At 47.5% G+C, this 21,104-nt stretch overlaps 1 protein-coding gene across 1 annotated transcript in view; it reads right to left on the bottom strand.

Moving 5' to 3' along the window:
- GRPEL1 (GrpE like 1, mitochondrial) overlaps positions 1–20,892 on the bottom strand; it is a 96,915-nt gene extending 76,023 nt beyond the window's left edge. The window contains exon 1 of the mRNA XM_085642459.1: positions 20,710–20,892. Within this exon, the coding sequence (XP_085498585.1) occupies positions 20,710–20,864 (155 nt within the window). The 5' untranslated portion in view covers positions 20,865–20,892. The remainder of the gene's footprint in view (positions 1–20,709) is intronic.
- Between the last annotated feature and the right edge of the window lie 212 nt (positions 20,893–21,104).

Below are 21,104 nucleotides of genomic sequence, written 5' to 3' on the forward strand. Positions count from 1 at the left end.
CAAGGGTTGTCCATTGCTTCGAGTGCGGTGGCGTTGGACACTATAAGGGAGATGCGAAGTGCCCAAAACGACCACCCCCTCCCATTGGAGGAAAGGCCCCCGGAGTAGCTAGTGTAGTGCTCGGGGAGGAGATGCCTTTAATTAAGGGAAGGGAGTGGGCGGGTGTCACTTTAGTGTCCCTGGGAGAACGGGAGATGGTTCCTAAGATCCAGGTGCCCGCAAATACTATAAAGTATGGGCAGTGGGTCACCATCAACGGCCAAAGGGGGGAGGCTCTGAGAGACACAGGAGCCAGTATGACTATGGTGCGTAGCCAACTGGTGTCTCCAGAGCAGGTGATTCCCGATGTACTCCACCCTGCCGCGATGGCTGACGGCAGAATGGGCCACTATCCGGTGGCCGAGGTTCCCTTTGAATGGGAAGGGGTTGCAGGTTCACTTCGAGTTGCCGTAAGCCCTGCCGTGCCAGTCGATTGTCTGCTAGGGAATGACATGGAGCACAATGCTTGGAAAGAGGTGGAATACCGGACTCACACTGAGATGCTGGGTACACCTGTCTGGGCCTGTGTGAGCACAGGGTCCGCGACTACCCGGAGAGGGAGTTCGTTCAGGCTGGAGCCTGGAACAAAGGCCCAGCCAGCTGCCGATCAAGGGAAGAACCGAGGACAGGAGGAGCCTGCCTCGGCGTCCGCACCCCGTAGGACGGATAGGCCACTGGAGGTGGTGGACCAGGAGTCTGCGGTGGGGGATGTCACCAAACTGGAGGACCTCCCCATCCCGGCCGAATGGCACGTGGAGGGAGGCCCGACCAGGGAGGAATTCTGCCAGGGCCAGGAGGAGTGCCCTACCCTTGAGGGACTGAGGCGACAGGCCGAAGCCCAGGCAGCAGGGAACGTTGAAGGGAACTACAGTGTTTACTGGGAGGATGGCCTCCTCTACAGTGAACCCAAGGCACCCCTACATGGATCGTCACGAGCCTTGGTAGTCCCTCAACGTTATCGAGCCTTCCTTCTGGAGTTGGCTCACGAGATCCCATTGGCAGGACACCTAGGGCAAGACAAGACCTTCGCCCGTCTTGTCCCACACTTTTATTGGCCTCAGATGAAAGTGTCGTCCGACACCTACTGCCGGACATGTGTGTCTTGCCAAGCCAGTGGGAAAACAGGGGTGAAGCTGAAAGCTCCCCTGGAACCACTTCCTGTCGTTAGCACCCCCTTTGAAAGGGTGGGCATCGACATTGTGGGTCCATTAGATCCGCCTACTACAGCTGGTCACAGGTTTATCCTGGTTTTGGTGGATCATGCCACACGGTACCCAGAGGCTATACCTCTAAGGACCATTACAGCACCTGTTGTGGCTAGGGCCCTGATGGGAATCTTTACCCGAGTGGGTTTTCCCAAGGAAGTTGTGTCCGACAGGGGGACCAACTTCATGTCAGCATACATGCGGGCCATGTGGAAAGAGTGTGGAGTGACCTACCGGTTCACAACTCCTTACCACCCCCAGACCAATGGTCTGGTGGAGAGGTTTAACAAAACCTTGAAAGGCATGATTAGAAGTCTGCCTGAAAGCCTGCGGAGGAAATGGGACGTCCTCCTACCCTGCCTATTGTTTTCTTACAGGGAAGTGCCACAGAAGGGAGTGGGCTTCAGCCCCTTCGAGCTTTTGTATGGGCACCCTGTGCGTGGACCTCTCAGCCTGGTGAGGGACGGATGGGAAAGAACTCCCAGGAAGCTTCCCCAGGACGTGGTGAGCTACATGCTGGCCTTCCGAAGCCAAATGGCTAAGTTGTGGAAGCAAGCTTCTGACAACTTGGAGGCCAGCCAAGCAGTAATGAAGGCGTGGTATGACCACAACGCTCACCCGGTGGAATTGGAGCCTGGCCAGAAGGTGTGGGTGATCGAACCAGGAGAGCTTAGCGCCCTCCAGGATCGCTGGTCAGGACCCTTTGAGGTATTGGAGAAGAAGGGTAAGGCTACCTACTTGGTGGATCTTAAGACCCCTCGTCAGCCCCTACGGGTGCTGCATGCCAACCGCCTCAAACCCCACCACGAGAGGCCCGAAGTCATTTTGATGATGGTGACTGACGGAGCAGAGGACGCGGAAAGCGAGCCTCTCCCCGATTTATTTGCGTCTCAAGAGAAGGATGGGTCGGTGGAGGGAGTGATTCTCTCCCCATCTCTAACTCCTGAACAGCAGGAGGACTGCCGCCAGGTCCTGGGACAGTACTCTTCGTTGTTCTCCCTTGTTCCGGGTAGGACTCACCTGTGCGTCCATGACGTGGACACAGGAGACAGCCCACCTGTGAAGTCCAAGATCTACCGGATGTCAGACAAGGTGAAGGCCAGCATTAACAGTGAAGTCACTAAGATGCTGGAGCTAGGAGTGATCGAACCTTCCAGCAGCCCCTGGTCCAGTCCGGTGGTGCTAGTACCAAAAGCCGCACCACCGGGTGCCCAACCGGAACTGAGGTTCTGTGTGGACTACCGGGGACTGAATTCAGTAACCAAAACTGATGCTCATCCGATCCCAAGGGCGGATGAATTGATTGACCGGCTGGGAGCTGCCCAATATCTAAGTACCTTTGACCTTACCTCTGGGTACTGGCAGATCTCTTTGACTGATGGAGCTAGGGAAAGGTCAGCCTTCTCCACGCCCAATGGCCACTACCAGTTCTGTGTGATGCCCTTTGGGCTCAGGAACGCACCTGCCACGTTTCAGCGTCTGGTGAACCAGATCCTCACTGGAATGGAGAGTTTCTCTGCTGCTTATCTGGATGACATAGCCGTCTTCAGTAACAGCTGGGAGGATCACTTGCGTCACCTGCAAGCTGTTCTCCAGGCCCTGAGACAAGCTGGTTTAACGATCAAGGCCAGCAAGTGCCAGATCGGGCAGGGGTCGGTAGTGTACCTTGGACACTTGGTGGGTAGGGGAGCGGTGCAACCCCTCCAGGCGAAGATCGAGGCCATCATGGCCTGGGAACCCCCCAAGACTCAGACTGAGGTCCGAGCATTTTTGGGCCTCACCGGATACTACCGCCGCTTCGTGAAGGGATACGGTACCATCGTGGCCCCCCTCACGAAGCTTACGTCCAAGAAGCAACCTCGACGGGTAGTCTGGACGGAGGCTTGTCAGCAGGCCTTCGTAAAGCTGAAGCAAGCCATGTGCGAGGCCCCGGTCCTACGGGCCCCAGACTTTTCCAAGAAGTTCATTGTCCAGACAGATGCATTGGAACATGGCATTGGGGCAGTGTTATCGCAACTCAATGAAGAGGGTCTGGATCAACCCGTGGTCTTCCTATCCCGGAGACTACTTCCCAGGGAACAGAAGTGGAGTGCAATAGAGCGAGAAGCCTTTGCAGTGGTATGGGCTCTGAAGAAGTTGCGGCAATACCGGTTTGGCTCGCACTTCCTAGTTCAGACCGACCACAGACCCCTTCGTTGGCTGATGCAGATGAAGGGGGAGAATCCCAAGTTGTTGAGGTGGTCTATCTCCCTACAGGGAATGGACTTTCAGGTGGAACATCGGCCTGGAGTGGACCACGCCAATGCAGACGGTATTTCCGCCTTAGTGATGAGAACTCCCAAGGGGTTGGGTAGCTCTCCCCACTTTCAGCTGGGGGGGAGGGGGGGGACGCGTGTTAGACCTGTCAGCCCTTTGGGTGGTCCCTCCTCATCATTATTTATTTTGTCCCACTTTTGCCTCAAACCCTGTTAGTATTTTTTCCTTTTTGGGAACCACCAGACTTTTTAGTATTGATGCAGATTCAGGGAGCCATTTTATCTACCCCTGGAACTTCTGTCTGAGGGCCTGAAACACAAAATGGTGGCCACCCATTGTCACCTGTGACATCACTGGAACCTACCAGCACCTTCCAGAACATTCCAGAACCCTGTGACAGTGTGAGGCAGGTTTAGAATGTTGGGAAGGCATCTCCAGGTTGGCAGTTGGAGTTGGCACCTGACTGGTGAAGAGAGAGCAGCAGAAACCTGAAGGAGGAAGGAGTGAGGCAGCAGGGGTGGAAACTTGTGCCTGGAGTGGGGTCTGGAAACCCACCCTTGATACTAGTCCCTACTGACTGAGCCCAGCCTAGAGCCCTGTGTGGGATAAAGTCAAGAAGAACCAACTCAAGGACCTGAACAGCCGGAACAGGCCTTGGAAGTAAAGAACAGCAAGTTCCTGACCTGTCTATTGGTATCTTCCTGGAGTCCGACGCCGAGAAGCCTAGAGACCTGGGGCCGGAGGTGAAGAAGCGGCGCTGACTGGAAAGCAGACGTCGTACCCGGAGCCGCCAGAGGTCGAGAGAGGGCGCCGACGGAGGTCGTGGAGACACCAGAGGTCGAGGAGGAAGTCACCTGAGGTCGAGTGTGCGGCGTCGACGGGGGAGTGAAGTCCGCCCTCCGGAGTCGCCGGAGACCGAGGTGAAGCGTGCCGGAGGTCGGGAGTGGAGATGGCACTCCGGAGTCGCCGGAACCTGAAGAGAATCGTGCCGGAGGTCGGGAGTGGAGGTCGCACTCCGGAGTCGCCGGAACCTGAGGAAAGGAGCACCGGAGGTCAGGAGTGGAGATCGCACTCCGGAGCCGCCGGAAGTCGACATCGAGCCAAGGCCGCCCGACGTCATCGAACCGAGGCCGCCGACATCGAACCGGAACCGCCTCTGGGCGTCGACAAGAACTGTCATTGAGCCGAGGCCGCCGACATCGAACCGGAACCGCCTCACGGCGTCGACACGACTCCAGCGGCGTCGAACTTCATAAAAAGGGCAGTAAGTGGAATAGAGGGCGCCTAAGGCCCTGTGAAGCCCTAAGAGACCATCCTAGAGGCTAGAGAGGTGCTGGAACCAGCTTGATAGTGCCAGGGGTGAGCTGAGACTAATACAGAGGGGTTGTGTAGTGTGGGAGAGCCAGATCTCTAGATTCCCCCTTGATCTACCTCAGTTTAGGCCTCAGCCTTGTCCAGGCCAGGTAGTACACCCCTCAGGTCATCCAAAACTCTACAAGCTGGGATTGGGCCAAATCATCCCATAGTACCTCAGGAATGTGAACTGATTTTCAAGTGTCACTGTTGGCTTTTATTATTTATTGAGAGCACTGTATTTATTGTATTCATCCTATTTATTGTCTCGCAGTATTTATTGCCTCATAATATTTAATTGCCTTTTATGTAATGCACTTATATGCCTTGATTATTTATGATCGACCTTATTTATTGAATCGTTGAAGTATTATTTATTTGACTTACCCTACCACAGGAAAAGCCTTGTGTACTGTGATTGTATTATTATTTATTTAATCAGCAACTAAGAGAAAAGAAGATAAAGAGATATATTTTCAGTATAATTTTTAAGGTGTACTTCGTTTTTGGAACGGATGCACGCTTGGTTATTGTGTGGGTATGACGTATGCTTAGCACGGTGCCTGATCCCTGACCACTCGAGCCAAGCTACCACAGTGTATGTCTGGGAGAACACCACCACCCTTCCGGTGTGGGAGTGTTTTTCTAACAAGCCTCATTTTGAATCTGAAGCCAGCGTTTAGCATAAATGATGACGCCAGCCAATAAGAATGATGGGCGGGGCTTCAAGTCCACTTCTGAAATCTCCACGATTACAATAAGCCTCGTAGAGCGAGCTGCGAATGCACGCTGCAACGCAGGTCTGCGAGACCTAAAAATGGCTAACTCCTCATAATTAACTTAGCTATAAGTACCTAGTATATCACACAAAGTGTACTTAGAGAGTGCAAGCATGACTGCAGGCCTACCATTGTTGTCTGGCTGTGGAGTTTTGAAACCGCAAATTCAACATGTCAAAACACCTTTTGACAGGCTTACACCTTCCTTTTAAATATTAATAAGTCAGCCATGAGTGGGCCTTAACGTGGATAAAGCAGGTGCACAGTAATTAAAATAGGACATGTGAAAGTTTTAATAATGAACATGTCCTTACAGTGAAAAGACCTCAAAAGCTATTTTCACTGTAGCAGGGTTAGCTGTTCTGTGGGAAACAATGGGACTCGAAAATAAATCTAAGAATGTTGCCTCCACCCAGGAAACTGCTAAGATGTAATAAAAATAAAAATAATATGTATTACAAGCCCAATTCACTGGTAAAGTTGGATTTGAAATAAACATCTTGGGAACAGTACTTTTAGAAAGTTACCTATTCCCTACCCAAAGCCTCTAGAAGCCCATGTTGATGAGATTCCAGCTATCAAACAGAAGCTGAATAGCCGAATTGATGATATGTGCTACAATGTGTTCTGTTGGGTCATTCAATTGCTTAGCTTAAATGATAATTCAAAGTCAATCACAGAAATGATTCAAAAGGCACACCACACACAAGGTATATATATATATATATCACATTTATATACCGCTTGAATGTATCACATTATATATGGCTGCTACACAACTAATACAAGGACAAACCACATCAAAGGACTAACATAACATGAAATGTGAAAATATTCAGTATATATTTACAGATCTTACAATTACAAAATCAAAGTTGAAATACAAAAACATAAAGACAAAAATTTGGGAATTCTGTCCTATTCCAAATAAATGTAGTTTGACTTCCGCCCGATTTTCAATAGCACTGGCTTAGAAACTGAAGTGACTCGAGACGTGAAATAACTGTGCGCTGACATTTTGACCCAGGATGTATGTGTTATTATAGGAACATCACGGAGGGTCTTCCGCAGGATTGGTGTAAAACCATGTAGGCAGCCAAAGAGTAAAAATACACCTCCTGGTCTGGATGGAGTACACACGCACTTATTCAATTAGGTCTTTAGTCAGGTTCGGAGGGTCATACACGATTAAATATACTCTACGTACAAATCCATGTAGTAGATTTAATCATGCAAGGACAACGAAAAAAATGGTCTGGGCTCAGTTATTTAGCCTGAAGGTGACACATATTGTGGATGTTATCAGAGAAGGCAGGGTCCAGCTCAATTAATTAGCATGAAAGTAACCCTTTCTTGGTCTGGCAGTGAATGCAAGCGCCGCATTTCTGTGTTATGTCTAGGTGCCAGTGCCTGACCAGGACAAAATAACAAAGGACATTGTTGTTTGACCTGTTCAGACTAAATCCCAGGAAAGAACACAACAATAAACCAACTGCAGGTTCTTTGTGAAAATATAATGCGGCACTGAAGCAAACGTGATTATGTAGTAACGTGTGCAAAGCTAATGCAGCCTGTCGTGCACAGTGAGGCTAACATAGGGAAAACTACAATAGGCCCTGTATGAAACACATGAAAGTGTTGCATTTATTTAAGTTAATGATTCTGTGTATACTTTGGTGTTTTAAAGGGGAGGTGTGTGGTATTCTTATATTCTTGGTTGCTTATGTTCTAGAATACAGTGATGTGTTTCCAGTGTGTTCAGAATGTTTTAGATGGGATTGGAAATTGGGAGGTGAAGAGACTGTTGCTGAACTGTACGCTCATGATGGATGGGGTCTTTGTGTCTCAACTTCGCAAATAAACATTGGATTTTCTATACTCTCAAGTGACTTTCTCCTTTCACGCAGGTACTCCGTTCCTTTAACAGAACGACAATCTGGACCGGGACAAAATTAACTTCAATTATGCCTATCCAGTCATAGCGATGTAGCTAATACCTGATACTGCCCCTTTGTTTGTCCCTCTAGTCAGCAGGGCATTGGGAGAGGAGCTGTCCGAGCTGCCTTCAGAACTAGTTGAGTATCCACAGGGGAAGGGTTGCTCATTTCCCTAGCCATGCCTCTAGGGTGGGCTCTGTACTGTGGAAGAAAGGCTCTGCCATTTGGTTTGAGATAAAGGGGGGCACTGTGGAATTGTTTTGCAGCAGTTCTTGTGTGCCTCTCTGCAAAGTTGATAGGGTTACCCGTGGGGACTTTTTCCCTACTGGTTAGGGAGGGACCAGGAGTCCCCCTCATGCACAGGCTAGCGCCAGGCATATATGTGGCACCCTCTTCAGAACACTACTACACCCTTGGAGGACAGAAGAACAACTGCAAGGAGTCTCTTTGAAGGCCCTAAGCACAGGGTGTACTACTGACTGGATCACTTCTGCCTCAGAGCTGGCAACCCCAAAAAACATCACTATTACATTTCTGTGCTCCATCTCTCTTCTTCTGCTTGATGTCTCGTGCTCTAAATGGTCTTTAAAATATTTAGTCCAAAAATTGTAGAATGATGACCAATTCCTCCTTCACAAAAACCATGCGTCTTTTAGGGAGGCCCTTAAGACCAGCCTTTGCAAATACGCCTCTTACAGCATCCATCTTCACTTAAATTGCAAGACGGCAATTCATTTCTCTTAGCAACACGATACTTCCAGGAAAGAACATGTACGTTATAAATGATAGCACAAAGTAAGGAGTGAGGTGCGCTGGCAGAGCTGTGTGCTTTAAGGACAAATAGCGTTTAGATGCAGCAGGTCAGGACCATGATGTACTGCTCCCCTGCCCTCGTCCTACTCCCCTGCCATTTTTATCAGTTTTCTACCAATACACAAACATGTAGATAAACTTGTGTACAGAAACTGAAAACCAACCAGATTAAGTCTAGTGTTAGAGAAGATCTGGTTTTACTAAAATGATATTTTTAATGTCATTACTTCTAGCGGATTTCTGTCAGCCCTCTTCATCCACTGGTCTGTTAGTGTGCCATTTACATTCTTCTTCTGCCCACTACAGCATACATAGTGGGGCAAATGGTTAGACTGCTTCAGCCATTGGCTAATTCCAGTGTGAATGACCGCATTCTGCCCTTTCACAAGGAGCACACCCATGCACAAAGCAGTTGCCTTTTGTGCCAGGATTACTTTGGCTGGCAATGCATGATTTCAGACGCAAAAATTATATTTGCCTTCAGCCCTTTTTTTTTTTTTTAAAACATTTTTACCTTGACGAGGGTCTGACAGCCCGAGTTTTGCAAAAACCATGATAAAAACATTGACGAAGACTGGCAGCCAATGCCAGACCTATTGGTCGTGTCACTTTTTGTTTGTAAGTGTGACCATTTAATAAGCATAAACGAAGGTGATGTTAGCCCTTGCGAGACCAAAGAAACACAGACACATGCATGCATTTCCCTACGATGAACAGCACAGCACCAGTGTCTAACTTTAGTTGCACTTCAAAGGGCGAGGAAGCAAGGGCTAGATAGAATGGACATAACATGCAGATGGAATATTATACAAATATTTGGCCGGTCTTCCCAACAATGAAAACATGGTATGTTTCAAGTTAGGAATTTGGCATTTAAAACTTTCTATGCCTGACGCATGATGAACAACAAAGTCTATGTAATACTGATGGTGCTGAAGCACCTTAACATGGCTATACTCTTATGTATGCTCTTAGTCACTTCTGAAACACTCCCCTTCTTCGTCTCTACATCCGTTTCATTATCTTGCTTTCCAATAGCCACTGAACCGAGTGACAGCACTTATAACATAAACAAGACATCAATCACCCATGGAATCAGCAAGGCTTACATATCGGGGCTGGTGGGGGACGTCTGCCAATGGCTGCTCCAAAATCTGAGGTCAAATGAAAGACGCCCAATTTCTTATGGCCTAATCGTTTCCCAAACTCAGAGGTCATGTACACATTTCTGGGCATTGCAGATAGCTGTGTATATGTATTGTGTATTAAGTAGGGAGGGAGTGACGATTCTTTTGTTCAGGGTATTCCTAGTTATAACACTTGCTTATCTGCGAACAGAGTAATCGCAAGCCACTTATCAACCAATCAGGGAATTGTGAAGTGTGCTACTCACCGTGAGGGTCTCACGACACTGGGGGTGGGGGGGTGAAGCAGCGCCGAGTCAGACAAAACACCAGGTCTTGAGGCGTGGGGGGATGGCAGTGGGCCACTAGGTGTTGTCCTAAGCGGAGTGAGTGGGTCCAAGGACGAGGATTTTTGTCTTCTTCGAGTTGAGCTTCAGACAGCTGCTGCTCATCCAAGCTGCAACGTCTTTCATTCCTTCCTGGAAGCGGGTTCTGGTGGCTTCAGGGTCCTTCGTGCGGGACAGGATGAGCTGGGTGTCGTTGGCGTAGGATACTATGTGGAAGATATGCTGTCTGACAATGGCGGTGAGGGGGGCCATATAGATGTTGAAGGGCGTGGGACTGAGCGATGATCCTTGGGGTTCTCCACAGTTGATCGCTGTGGGTTCGGAGAGGAAAGGCGAGAGTCTGATCCTTTGGGTTCTGCCGGTGAGGAAGGAGCGGAGCCAGTTGAGGGCTGTTCCCTGTATGATGGCGTCGTGGGGTCTGGCTGCGAGAGTGCGGTGGGAGACGTGTCGAAGGCTGCAGAGAGGTCTAATAGGATGAGGGCCACGGTGTGGCCTTGGTCAAGGAGGGTGCGGATGTCTGTTGCGGCGAGGAGGGTGGTCTCAGTGCTGTGGTTACTGCGGAATCCAGATTGGGAAGAGTAGAGGATGGCGTTCTCTTCGATGAAGTTTGTCAGCTGGGCGTTGACGATCTTCTCTGTGACTCTGGCTGCGAAGGGAAGGAGAGAGAGGGGTCGGTAGTTTTTCAGGTCCATCAAGTCTTCAGAGGGGTTTCTTGAGGAGGGGCTTGACTTCTGCACGTTTCCAGTCGTTGTGGAAAGTGCCGGATTCGAAGGTTGAGTTGATGGTGCGTCGTAGTTCGGGCGCTACAGCAGCGGCAGCTATGTGGAAGATGTGCGGCGGGCAGGGGTCCGTGGGGGCTCCTGCTCTTCATGGTCGTGATGGTATCTTCGGTGGTGACCAGGGTCCAGGCAGTGATGGTGGCCTGGCTGTCGTTGCTGGAGGGAGGGGTAGTTTCTGGAGTCTGTTCGCTGAAGTGGTCGTAGATGGCCTTGATTTTCAGGTAGAAGGAGGAGCTGAGCTTGTTGCAGAAGTCCTGGGAGGGTGGGACGACCGTGGCTTGGCTGGGGGGTTTGGTGAAGAGATGGATGATGCTGAAGAGTTCCTTCAAGTTGCTGGAGTTGGTGAGGATTTTGTCCCGGATGAAGGTCCTTTGGTAGATCTTACGAGTTGGTGGTATTCTGTCATGGAGTTCTTGTCGGTGGTCTGGTCTTCAGTGGTTTTGCTGTTCCTCCATCGTTTTTAGGTCTCGCCTGACCCAGCGCATGCGCTGGTCTGGCGAGACATTTTGTGAGGGCTCCAAAAAGTGCTAACAGGCCAGCCTAGACCTACAGTGCATGTGCGCGGGCGCGCGCGTTGCGCTTTACCGCAATTATTTTCACTTTCGCGGACGCACGGCCGCTTTGATGTTCTCCATGAGGCTTAAATAGATTGCAGCAGTTAAAACAAGCATTGGCATAGCCAATAGGTCTCGCTTTTGAGACCTTGTAAGTGTTTAGTTATGCAACTGTTGCATGGTTAAACCCTTATAAGGTCCCAAAGGTGAGACCTATTGGCTATGCCAATGCTTGTTTGAGACGTCTGCAGGTGTGTCTGGATTCTTGGAGGTCGGTGGTGAACCAGGTGGACTTCAAGGGGCGTTGTCGGTCGGGGTTCCGGGGGGTTTGGGGGGGGGGGGGGGGGGGGGGGGTGCGAGCTTGTCTGCGCAGTTGGTGATCCACTGGTGTAGTTCCTTGGCTGCAGAGTTTTTTTTTTTTTTAACATTTTTTATTAATACAAACAGAAAACAAAAGTACACCTTTCGTTAGTACGTTTCATCCGTGTGGTACATTTTGTTGTCATATTAATCAATTTCTGACATTTGGTGAAACTGTTATATAATTACATCCAAGCCTATGTATCCACCACCCGTCGCCCCCCTTGGCTGCAGAGTTGGCGTCTTTTGAGGCGGGGTGTTGGGGTCGTGGATGAGGGTGGAGTTGAGGTGCTCCTCGTGACCTTGCTCCAGTTCCTTCGCAGAGGGCGTGGAGTGTGTTTGTGAGCAGTGGCAGTGTACGCAGTGGTGGTTCGTCCAGAGGGGCTGCGTGGTGTGGCTGAAACGGATGTTGTTCCCTCCTGTGAAGATGGGGTCGAGGGCGTGTCCTGCCTTGAGGGTAGGGGTGGGGACGAATGGTTTCAGTCCGATGTTGGAGAGGTTGTCCAGGAGGGCGGTGGAGTTGGGGGTCGCTGAGGATGATGAGGTGGAAGTTCAGGTCTCCGATGAGTATGTAGTCCAAGGAGGAGATGGCGTGGGGGGCCAGGAGGTCGGCAATGGTAGTTGTGAGCGAAGCGCAAGGCCGGAGTGGGGTCTGTAGGAAAGGGTGCCATGAAGCGTTGGTCTGGCTCTGGAAGTGAAGGTTTTCGGTGGTGGAAGGGGAGTCGCTCGTGCTGGAGAGTCAGAGGGAGCTCTTGTGTGTGATGGCAAGTCCTCCTCCTGGCCAGTTGGGGCCACCAGGGAAGAGGCGCAGGCAGGCGCTTGCGGGTGGAGGAGGGCCTCGAACACCTACCAGTACAGTACAGAGGTGAATGGGGTCAGCGGCAAAACAACAGTGCTGCTGGGGAAGAGGTCTTGCACGGACACCCGAGCAGCGGGCGCCATTAAAGAGGGAAGGGAAGCGCAGCTGGGAGGCGGGAGTGGGAACAGGCAAGGGGGAGGAGGTTCACAGGGGCAGCAGTGGCAGGAAGGAAATTGGCACGGAGGACAGGAACAGGAAACACAGACAAAACTGTAAAAAAATATAAAAAGGCACAAACACGAAAAAAGGCACAATAACAAGACACCAAAGGCATAATAACAAAACACTAACAAAGACAGACAAGCATTTGCAATGCAATAGGTCTCGCATTTATACGAGTTTGAGCTATTGGCATTGTAAATGACAGTGCCTTTTATTTATGTTTTAAAAAAAAACAAACTTAAATAAAAAGCATTGTCATTTACAATGCCAATAGCTCAAACTCGTATAAATGCGAAACCTATTGCATTGCAAATGCTTGTTTTTGTTGCGGTGGAGTGAATAGTTAAAGAAAAAAAGTACATACCATACCGTATTATAAACTTTTATAGCAATTATACAGTAAAGCTATGGCTATGTTAAAAGAGTAACTAAACAAAGTAAACGCAGTCATGGCAAACACTACTTGGAGCCCACTTATGGACACCAGAGGTCAATCACAGGCATGCACTAGGCAGTCATGGCAGATGATGGATATGGTTCACGCAGCTACAACAGAGGAGCATGACATAAGTATGCTCTGTTTAAAGATAGCTGGGACTACAAGGTCGTAAGAAAGTGGATTTAAGCATATAAGTATTTGAATGTTGTAAATATAAATGTGTTCACATTTATCTATACAGAGACACTGTTTTTGCATAGGCATGAGTGTACATTGCTGGTAATGCGGACTGGTTTTCTCCACTTATTAGCTCACCCTCTAAGATTAAAAAAAGCTGGGAAAAAAAATTGAACACAAAGCATTGCCCTTTGGTGTTAAACTGGAGAGAGAGTTAATATTTGTTCGCTGGTCAGGTCCACAATGTGTAACCAGGAGACCTGGGATCAGATCCTCGCTTCCCAACAATCTTCGACGATTTGCACTTTTAGGTGGCCCTCGGGCTATAGTTGGAAGTTTGCACATTGCATTAGAGGTTTGGGAGACACACTTAAGAATATGTATGGCGATGAAAGTGCTGAACGACTTCTTTACATGCTGCCTCGCACATATATACTAACTGAGGCATGACGACACATGTTGACCAAATGCCTGTCCACAGCAACAGTTTATGTATTTTTCCAGTTCTCAGCGCTTTTGAAGGTTTCATTTGAAGTCCTGCTCCGTGGCACACCCGTGGGGCCTGCAGCATTCTCTGGAGTATACCTTAAGGCCTGTCAACCAAACATGAAGCTCAGGGAGTCTTTATTGATACGGATTGCTTACATTCGATGTTGCCATCCTAGAACCACAGCTAGTGTGGAAACAAATGCTATTCCCTGCTCTTCGGCATTCTTCTGAAGCATCCCCGGTGCACAATAACACTAATTAAAACCCCCGCCTTAAAATAATGAGCACGATCAACAGGTCCCAACTTGCCGGGACATGAAACTCCTCATGTGTAAGATACAAATGGCGACAGAGGCACGTTTCTTGCCTGTGTTGATTGTTTACCCCCATCACAGGTTAGCAGTGCCACCTTTATTGTATGTGTAGACAGTGTAGTACCACATTATAGCATGTATAGCTATGTACAGCATGAGAGGAACATACAAAATCATGCGCAGGAGTGTAAATGTTCACCCAGGGAAAACACTGGTAAAAGGATGGTGTGTTTAATGTTACTAAGTAAGACACAGCTTTACTATCTGGATGTGCAACAGCATCCAGAAAACAAATCTGACTAGCAAAATCATTTTGCCAGTTCCGGGAGGTCCTGCAGAACTAGTGCATGAAGGAATATCTCCTCCCCAAAAAGGAATATCTCCCGCATTCCAGTCATGGACACTGTTTGAAGAACAACCGCCAATATACCTAGGTAATGATGGTTGGTACCTGGTGCAGTCACATGCAGCATCTGGCTGCTTTGAGTTAGGATTTTACTATAAGTAACCTAAATACACACATACATCTTCTCAATATAAAGGTACTTGTGTTGATGTTGTCTGTCTGTCCCCGTTCTTCCTCCTGAGTCTCTTTCGGCATAAGACATTTTCAGATAACACATGAAGGCACTTTTTGCTGACTGATGATTAGGGCGTTCAGGCTGTTATATCGGACAAATGGCACATTCTGTAGCACTCGGGTGATAGGAAGCGATATTGCGATAATCGCATAAGGTTTACATTCTAAGTACGTACTGTTGTGTAATTCGTCAACAACAGCATTTTTCACACAAAATACCAATTTATAACATAGGGAATTTAAACAAAAATGTGTTGTGAACGTATCGAGACAGTGCAAAATGGGAGACAGGGCGTTTCCCAGGCTAACCTGTTCCAACCCCAGTGCCCACGGGCCAAGGGCCTGGACACCAATGCGCCATGCAAAAAACGCAACTTATTGGTGGCGAAGTCGCACTCTATTGTGGCAGCAGCAGCAGGGTGCCAGAGAACAGAGGCAGTGGCGGGCCACCATGCCCCTTTCTTAACACCCTGCGTGGCCACATTCTTTAACAAATACGAATGTCTCATCAGCCACAGTTCAATTCATTTCCCAGAGAAATGCGAGGTCTGGGCAGTGCGCTCTTTAACCCAGCAGACCCTTTCAGATCACAGCCCCTCTCTCACGTTGGCTCTCGGGGGACTGCTAAGTAAGTCTGCCGTGATGGAAGCAAAGTGCACCCCTGTGTGTAAATACTTGACAGAAGCATCCAAATGTCACGCGCGCAGAGCCTGCCATGCCAGTTACATTCTGATGGAAACATGCAGCCGTCTCCATGCGTGAAAATACGTGCAAATCTGAAACGAAACAAATTCAGGGGAGGTGTCTGTGAATCATCCACATTCACTTTCAGAGGCCAACCGCGTGCCCTCTGCAGATTACTTCCTTATTGCATTGTTTGCCTCTCTTGGGAAGAGAACCGAAAATCGCAGCAGGGTACAACAAGACAAGCAGGAAGTGGGATAAGGGAGGTGGTGGCAAATGGCGTGTACATTTCGCGGGCGCTTTGATGTTCGCAGTGGCCGCGCGGCTCACTGAGAACATCAAAGCGCCCGCGAAATGTACACGCAGGTTGCCAAATGGTGCGCGCGCCCAGCGCACATGCACTGAGTGAAAGTGATCGCGATCACATCAAAGCAGCCGTGCAGCCCGCGAAAGTGAAAGCAAACGGTGTGCAGGCTGCCAAATGGTGCGCGCGCCCGGCGCACATGCACTGTATTTGGAGGCCTGAAAGCACTCGTTTGCACTTCCAGATCCCCCATTTACAAAAGCTCTCGCGAGAGCAGCGCTAAAGCGCTGTCTCAGGCGAGACCTAAAAAACGGGCACAAACACAGAGACAGACAGCAGCGGACCAGCAGAAGAGCAAGGCTCCCCCACTGGACCACCAGGGATGAGGCGCAGGCAGGAACCTGCAGGTGGAGGAGGGCCTTGAACATCTACCAGTACAGAGGATTAACGGGGTCAGCGGCACAACAGCGGAGATGCTGGGGGGGAGAGCATGTCTGACCAGGAGGTCAGAGGTCTTGCTCGTATCCCTGCTGGACTGGTATTAAGAGTACTCATGTGGCAGACTTATTTTAACATGAATTAGATTTCTGAGCAGGACTGCTTCTACTGCAGCATCTGGATCCTGAATAACTGCAGACTATTCCACTTTGGCTAATTTCCATGGGAAATGGGAATTACCCATCTTCTTCTTATAAAAATGAGGGCTGAAGGCATCAATTATAAGTTTGGAGAGTGTATAGTGCCAGCTAAACAAAATAGTGTTGTGGCTTATTGACCCTTCTCTAGATTTTGATGACACAATCTACTTTGAGGGAAATTCTAGAAACCTGTTAGCCTGTCATTTCTAAGGTCAGGATTATCTTTAAACTGCAATGGTACGTACAACCTACAGGAGATTCTGGATTGGTAATCCATAAGGGGAGGGAGGTTTTTCAAAGCAGACCTCAAACCACCAACCTACAATGAAAGATGCTATCTTAGGTTTCTCATTGCTTCGGCTGTGATATTACTAACATTTAAGAGGTAGGTGCCTATAGACAAGGGAGGCAAGTGATGTCAACAGTGCTACGTGTACGAGTTAGAATATTTGATTTGAAAGTTTATGCCACTGCTTAACTCTAATACAAAAGCAGGGCAACCCTATTCACCTCCAGGCTATTGGTTGTAAACGGGCCAGGTTTTGCAGAGTCCAAAGATCATTAACACGCAGTGACCTCGGTGCAGTAAGCTTTTAATGAAAGGGAATTTTAAAGAGGCTAAAAGCAAACACTATCAAACTAACTGTGACCATCAGGAATCTCAACATACCGCTGTAATTGTGCTTCCCAATTATGTTCTTCACTGTGACAGTGGTCAACCATGCCTCCAACTTCACATGCCAAACACAACCTGATTTTCAACATCCGTACCATCCTTGATAATCTGTGGCACTTGGCAACTGTCAAGCTTGGACAGTACAGCAGGGCCCCTCGAACTTCTTACAACTTTTACTATCATGTGGACAAGCTTTGCCCAGTGTCTTGGTAGTTCTGCAGCTCCTCGCCTACTAATCATAAAGTTAGCCCTCCAAAACTGAGTCACTACCATTTTCTTCCGAAACACAAGCCTACTAAATGTTCCCATCCTTCCACAAAGATGTGCTTGTAGGTAGCTACTAACCAATGCAACCCTGAAAGGCAACGTATTGCACAGTGCTTAAACAGGTCAAAATTGAGATCATCATGTACTACAACTTTGGCACTACATGCTCAACATCTGTAAAAGATAGTCCAAGACTATATTTTCCAACACTGTAATCAATGCATTAGTCCTCTGCAAGCAGGATTGTTAATACTGTCTTCTCATAGGCCTTCCCCATAAATTCTTCCACACCCTTATTTGAGTCACATGCTCCACTGAAACCAAGCCAACCCTCACTTTTTTCAAACATAAAGCATAAACAAAGTTGGCCGTCTCACATTATACAAAGTGACCCCATTCAATGCCCTAATTCCAGCATCCAAATGTCTACACTCCATTTGGCCTTCCTCCATCTTGCAGTTGTTCCATCTATACTGCTGGCTGCTTCCTACATGCCAAACCCAATATTGCAACGTCTTGTAAATAGCATATTACCTGCCCACTAGATTTAATTCTTCCTACCTCCTGGCAACCAACATCTGCAAAATCCGAGACCAAAAACCACTATACGCAATATCCATCAAACAATCCCCTGAACACGGACAGTCTTTCAATTTTCACTACTCTCCAAGTTAAACATCTCCTGCACAGTATATCATGAATACTCCCTTGTTTTGTATTATGTTTCGTATGCTTCGCCTAAGATAGATTGTTTCCGCCACGGACTGCGCTCACACAAAGAATTACAATTCCATCACTATTCCGCCACGGACTGCGCTCACACAAAGAATTACAATTCCATCACTAATATTCTCATAAGCCCTCACTGGTAACTCGATGCAAGAATTAATGAAACACACAATGGAAGGAAAAGCATTCAAAGCCATACATAAACAGACCTCTGCCTCTTTCTAGCAAAAAAAAACCTAAAATCTCCGGAGCAGAATACATTTTTTATAAGCTAGTCCATTTTAAAACTGGAAATTCTAGTATATATAGGCAAGGGCTTCCCCAGTTGTTTTAGGAAGCAGCTACTTGCTTCCAAACATAGACGACATCAAAAAGTAGGTAAAAACTGTTCTTAACCCTCTGCAATTGAATAGGACAACCTACTTCATCTCTTCCTTGGTCTGCTTCAGCCTCTCTCCTTTAGTGGTGCATTTCTGCAACCCTATAGTTGTTAATGATTCTCCTATGATTAATGTATTCTTCGTAAGGATCACTTGGCCTCTTTTGTTAGGCTTCTCTACGCAGTGCTGTGAAGACCACGGGCCTTGTCCAATTTTGCTATAAATAAAAATATACAAACCTACAAATAACTATGACAATTCACAAAACAACAATTAACTTTATTGAGTTGGAAGATCATAAGGTTCTCTCATTTGGGCAACTCCATTTAATATGAACAACACTGCATCTGCTCTCATGATGAGGTTACTTGTGATCACAAGGCAATCCAGAATGTTTGTCCTACATGATGTTTGGGACTCTTAAGACTCCACATACTATTCCTCAATACTTTGTTTCTATAGTTACATTTGGTGGTTATCTGGACACTATATATTAGTTTTGACTGGATCTATTAAGAGAAGCACATTTTGCCTTGTGGAAGTTTCACGTTGTGGGAATTAAATCCTTAACTGTTTTCTCTGCATTGTAAAACATGGGAATATTATGACTTAACAATAAAGAACTTTAACACGGACTCAACGTTCTGAACCTTTATTGAGATATAAACTCTTTTGTTCCTTACACTATAGATTATCTTGTCTACCCTACTATGATTCAACTAATGTTGCCTCTGTGCTCTGGACTAGTTTTTTTGATATATGGTTTGAGGACAGCGAGCTCATTGATGTGGGCAACTACATCTCGAATACTAATTTTTTGGACCCAAGTGCCCCTTCTCCCACACCCCAAAAAAGAATGTTTGCAAAGATTACTCTGATGTCTCATTAGGAGAGCATCAAAGAGTGGTCAAACTAACCTTTGTCTAGTGACAAACACTAACCAGTGAATCCAGTAATGGCCAGGAAAGGGCAAACTGCCATAGTGTTGAATCCTTTTAACAGTTCTTCACCAAACCCATTCAGTTTCAACCTCAGGGACACCATCCAGTCTCCAGAGAGGGGCTTCCATCACTATTCTAACCACCCTTACAACACTGCTTAATTTGTAAAATAATAGGTTCTGGTGCCCAAACATTTACCTCATAAGCTGCTGCCATCCCTGCAGAAGTTTGCAGTGTTGGACATCATGGCTGCATAGTTTCGATTTCCCCTGAAGAATCTTTAAACTAGGACTAAACACTTCAAACACCTCAAAGTCACTTGTGTTTATTCTTTTTCGTCTCGGTTTTCTCCCTTTGTTACTCGTCTTCCGTCTCCCCCAAATTCCTCCCCGGCCAATTGTGTTTTTCTCTATCGTGTTCTGGATCAAAGCCTGATTAGGAAAAATAAATGCAGGACGGCCCGACCTGAAACCACCATCTCAAATTAAGCAGTGCTTTACACCCATGTACCAACAGTCATCACTATACAGAGACATGATGCTTGTAACTTCTACTTATGGACCACCAACATAACCTGAATAAAGCTTCATCCAGTCAGCTCCTTACAGGAACTCTGCTCTTCCTTCCCCAAAGTAGGTTCAGGAAACATAGGAGTGTACAACATAACCCAAATAGTCATTATATTGACAGACGTCTAGCGAATCACACCATGGTTTATATATGTGTTACAGCAAACAAATGGACGGAATGCTGACAATGCAAACATTCTCCCCCAGTCAAAAGATCTGGGTTAAATCCATCGTTCTTTTACTCACTACGCCACCCCAGTTTGGACCCAGCCATATGCAAATCAGTCTTGACCCTGTTCCTATGGGAACAGTCCAGACCCAACGCCAGGATGAATGTTGCGCTTTACCAAATACAAATTAGTAGGGTTTATACAATGCCAGTGTCTAATGGTATGTATGTGGTATTACATTATGTGTTCAGGTTTGTGATGTAATACCAATATTGCATATACTTATTTTTTTAATGAAAATCAATGTTATATTTGCGAGTAGGTTTTTATCTAACATACAATAAAGCTGGGAAGAACTGAACTAAGTTAATAACTCTGCCTAGATGCAAGATATGGCACTGTGGAATAATGCGGCATTCGATTTTCCTGCACCAAAGTCGGCAGCGCAGCCGACGGACCACATCCCCTCCCATTCAATTGCATTCAATCTTGCCGATTACCAAGGAGTTTCATCAGCAGGAATTTACGCAATGCCAAGACAAGTGCTTCCCTTAAGTTTCAAAATTATCACCGTACCTTCTCTTTGAAAAAACAAAAAACCTTTCCATAAATTAACAGGAGCAGGTCGTTACACGCTCCAGATCACCTTCCCAAAAGACCTTTAGTATAGACTCCGCAGAGTGAAAAAGGCATCGATTCCTCCAATTCCCACAACTCTCCGACAGGAGTGACCCTGCTAGAGACACCGAAGTGACCTCAGACAGCGTTCACAGCCACAATCTTACCGCAACGATGTGCTCCTCAAAACCAAAGTCTGCCGCAAAGCCGTCCGCATACACTGAGCCGCCATGTCTGACCTGTCACACAGCGCACACACGCCGGTCAAACTGCACCTCCTCCGACGCAAAGCAATGACGCACTCCCAAGACCAACCAATCATGCCACTTACAACTGCTACGCCATAATCCAACGCCGAAGCCATTTACTCTATCCAAACAAATAATAAAGTGGCCATTGCAAAAGCCGCCACTCTGCTGAGCTAAAACCTAGGCGAGCTGCTGCTTTTGACAAACAGTAAAGTTATAAAGGCTCAACGCATATACCGCATATCTTAACAAATTGTGCGAGTGTGACCACAATTTTACACCTTGAATTAATCTCAAATTTTCCATTCTTCTGC

Source organism: Triturus cristatus, chromosome 2_2, assembly GCF_964204655.1.
Source record: "Triturus cristatus chromosome 2_2, aTriCri1.1, whole genome shotgun sequence".
In the NCBI taxonomy this organism is placed as follows: Eukaryota; Metazoa; Chordata; class Amphibia; order Caudata; family Salamandridae; genus Triturus; species Triturus cristatus.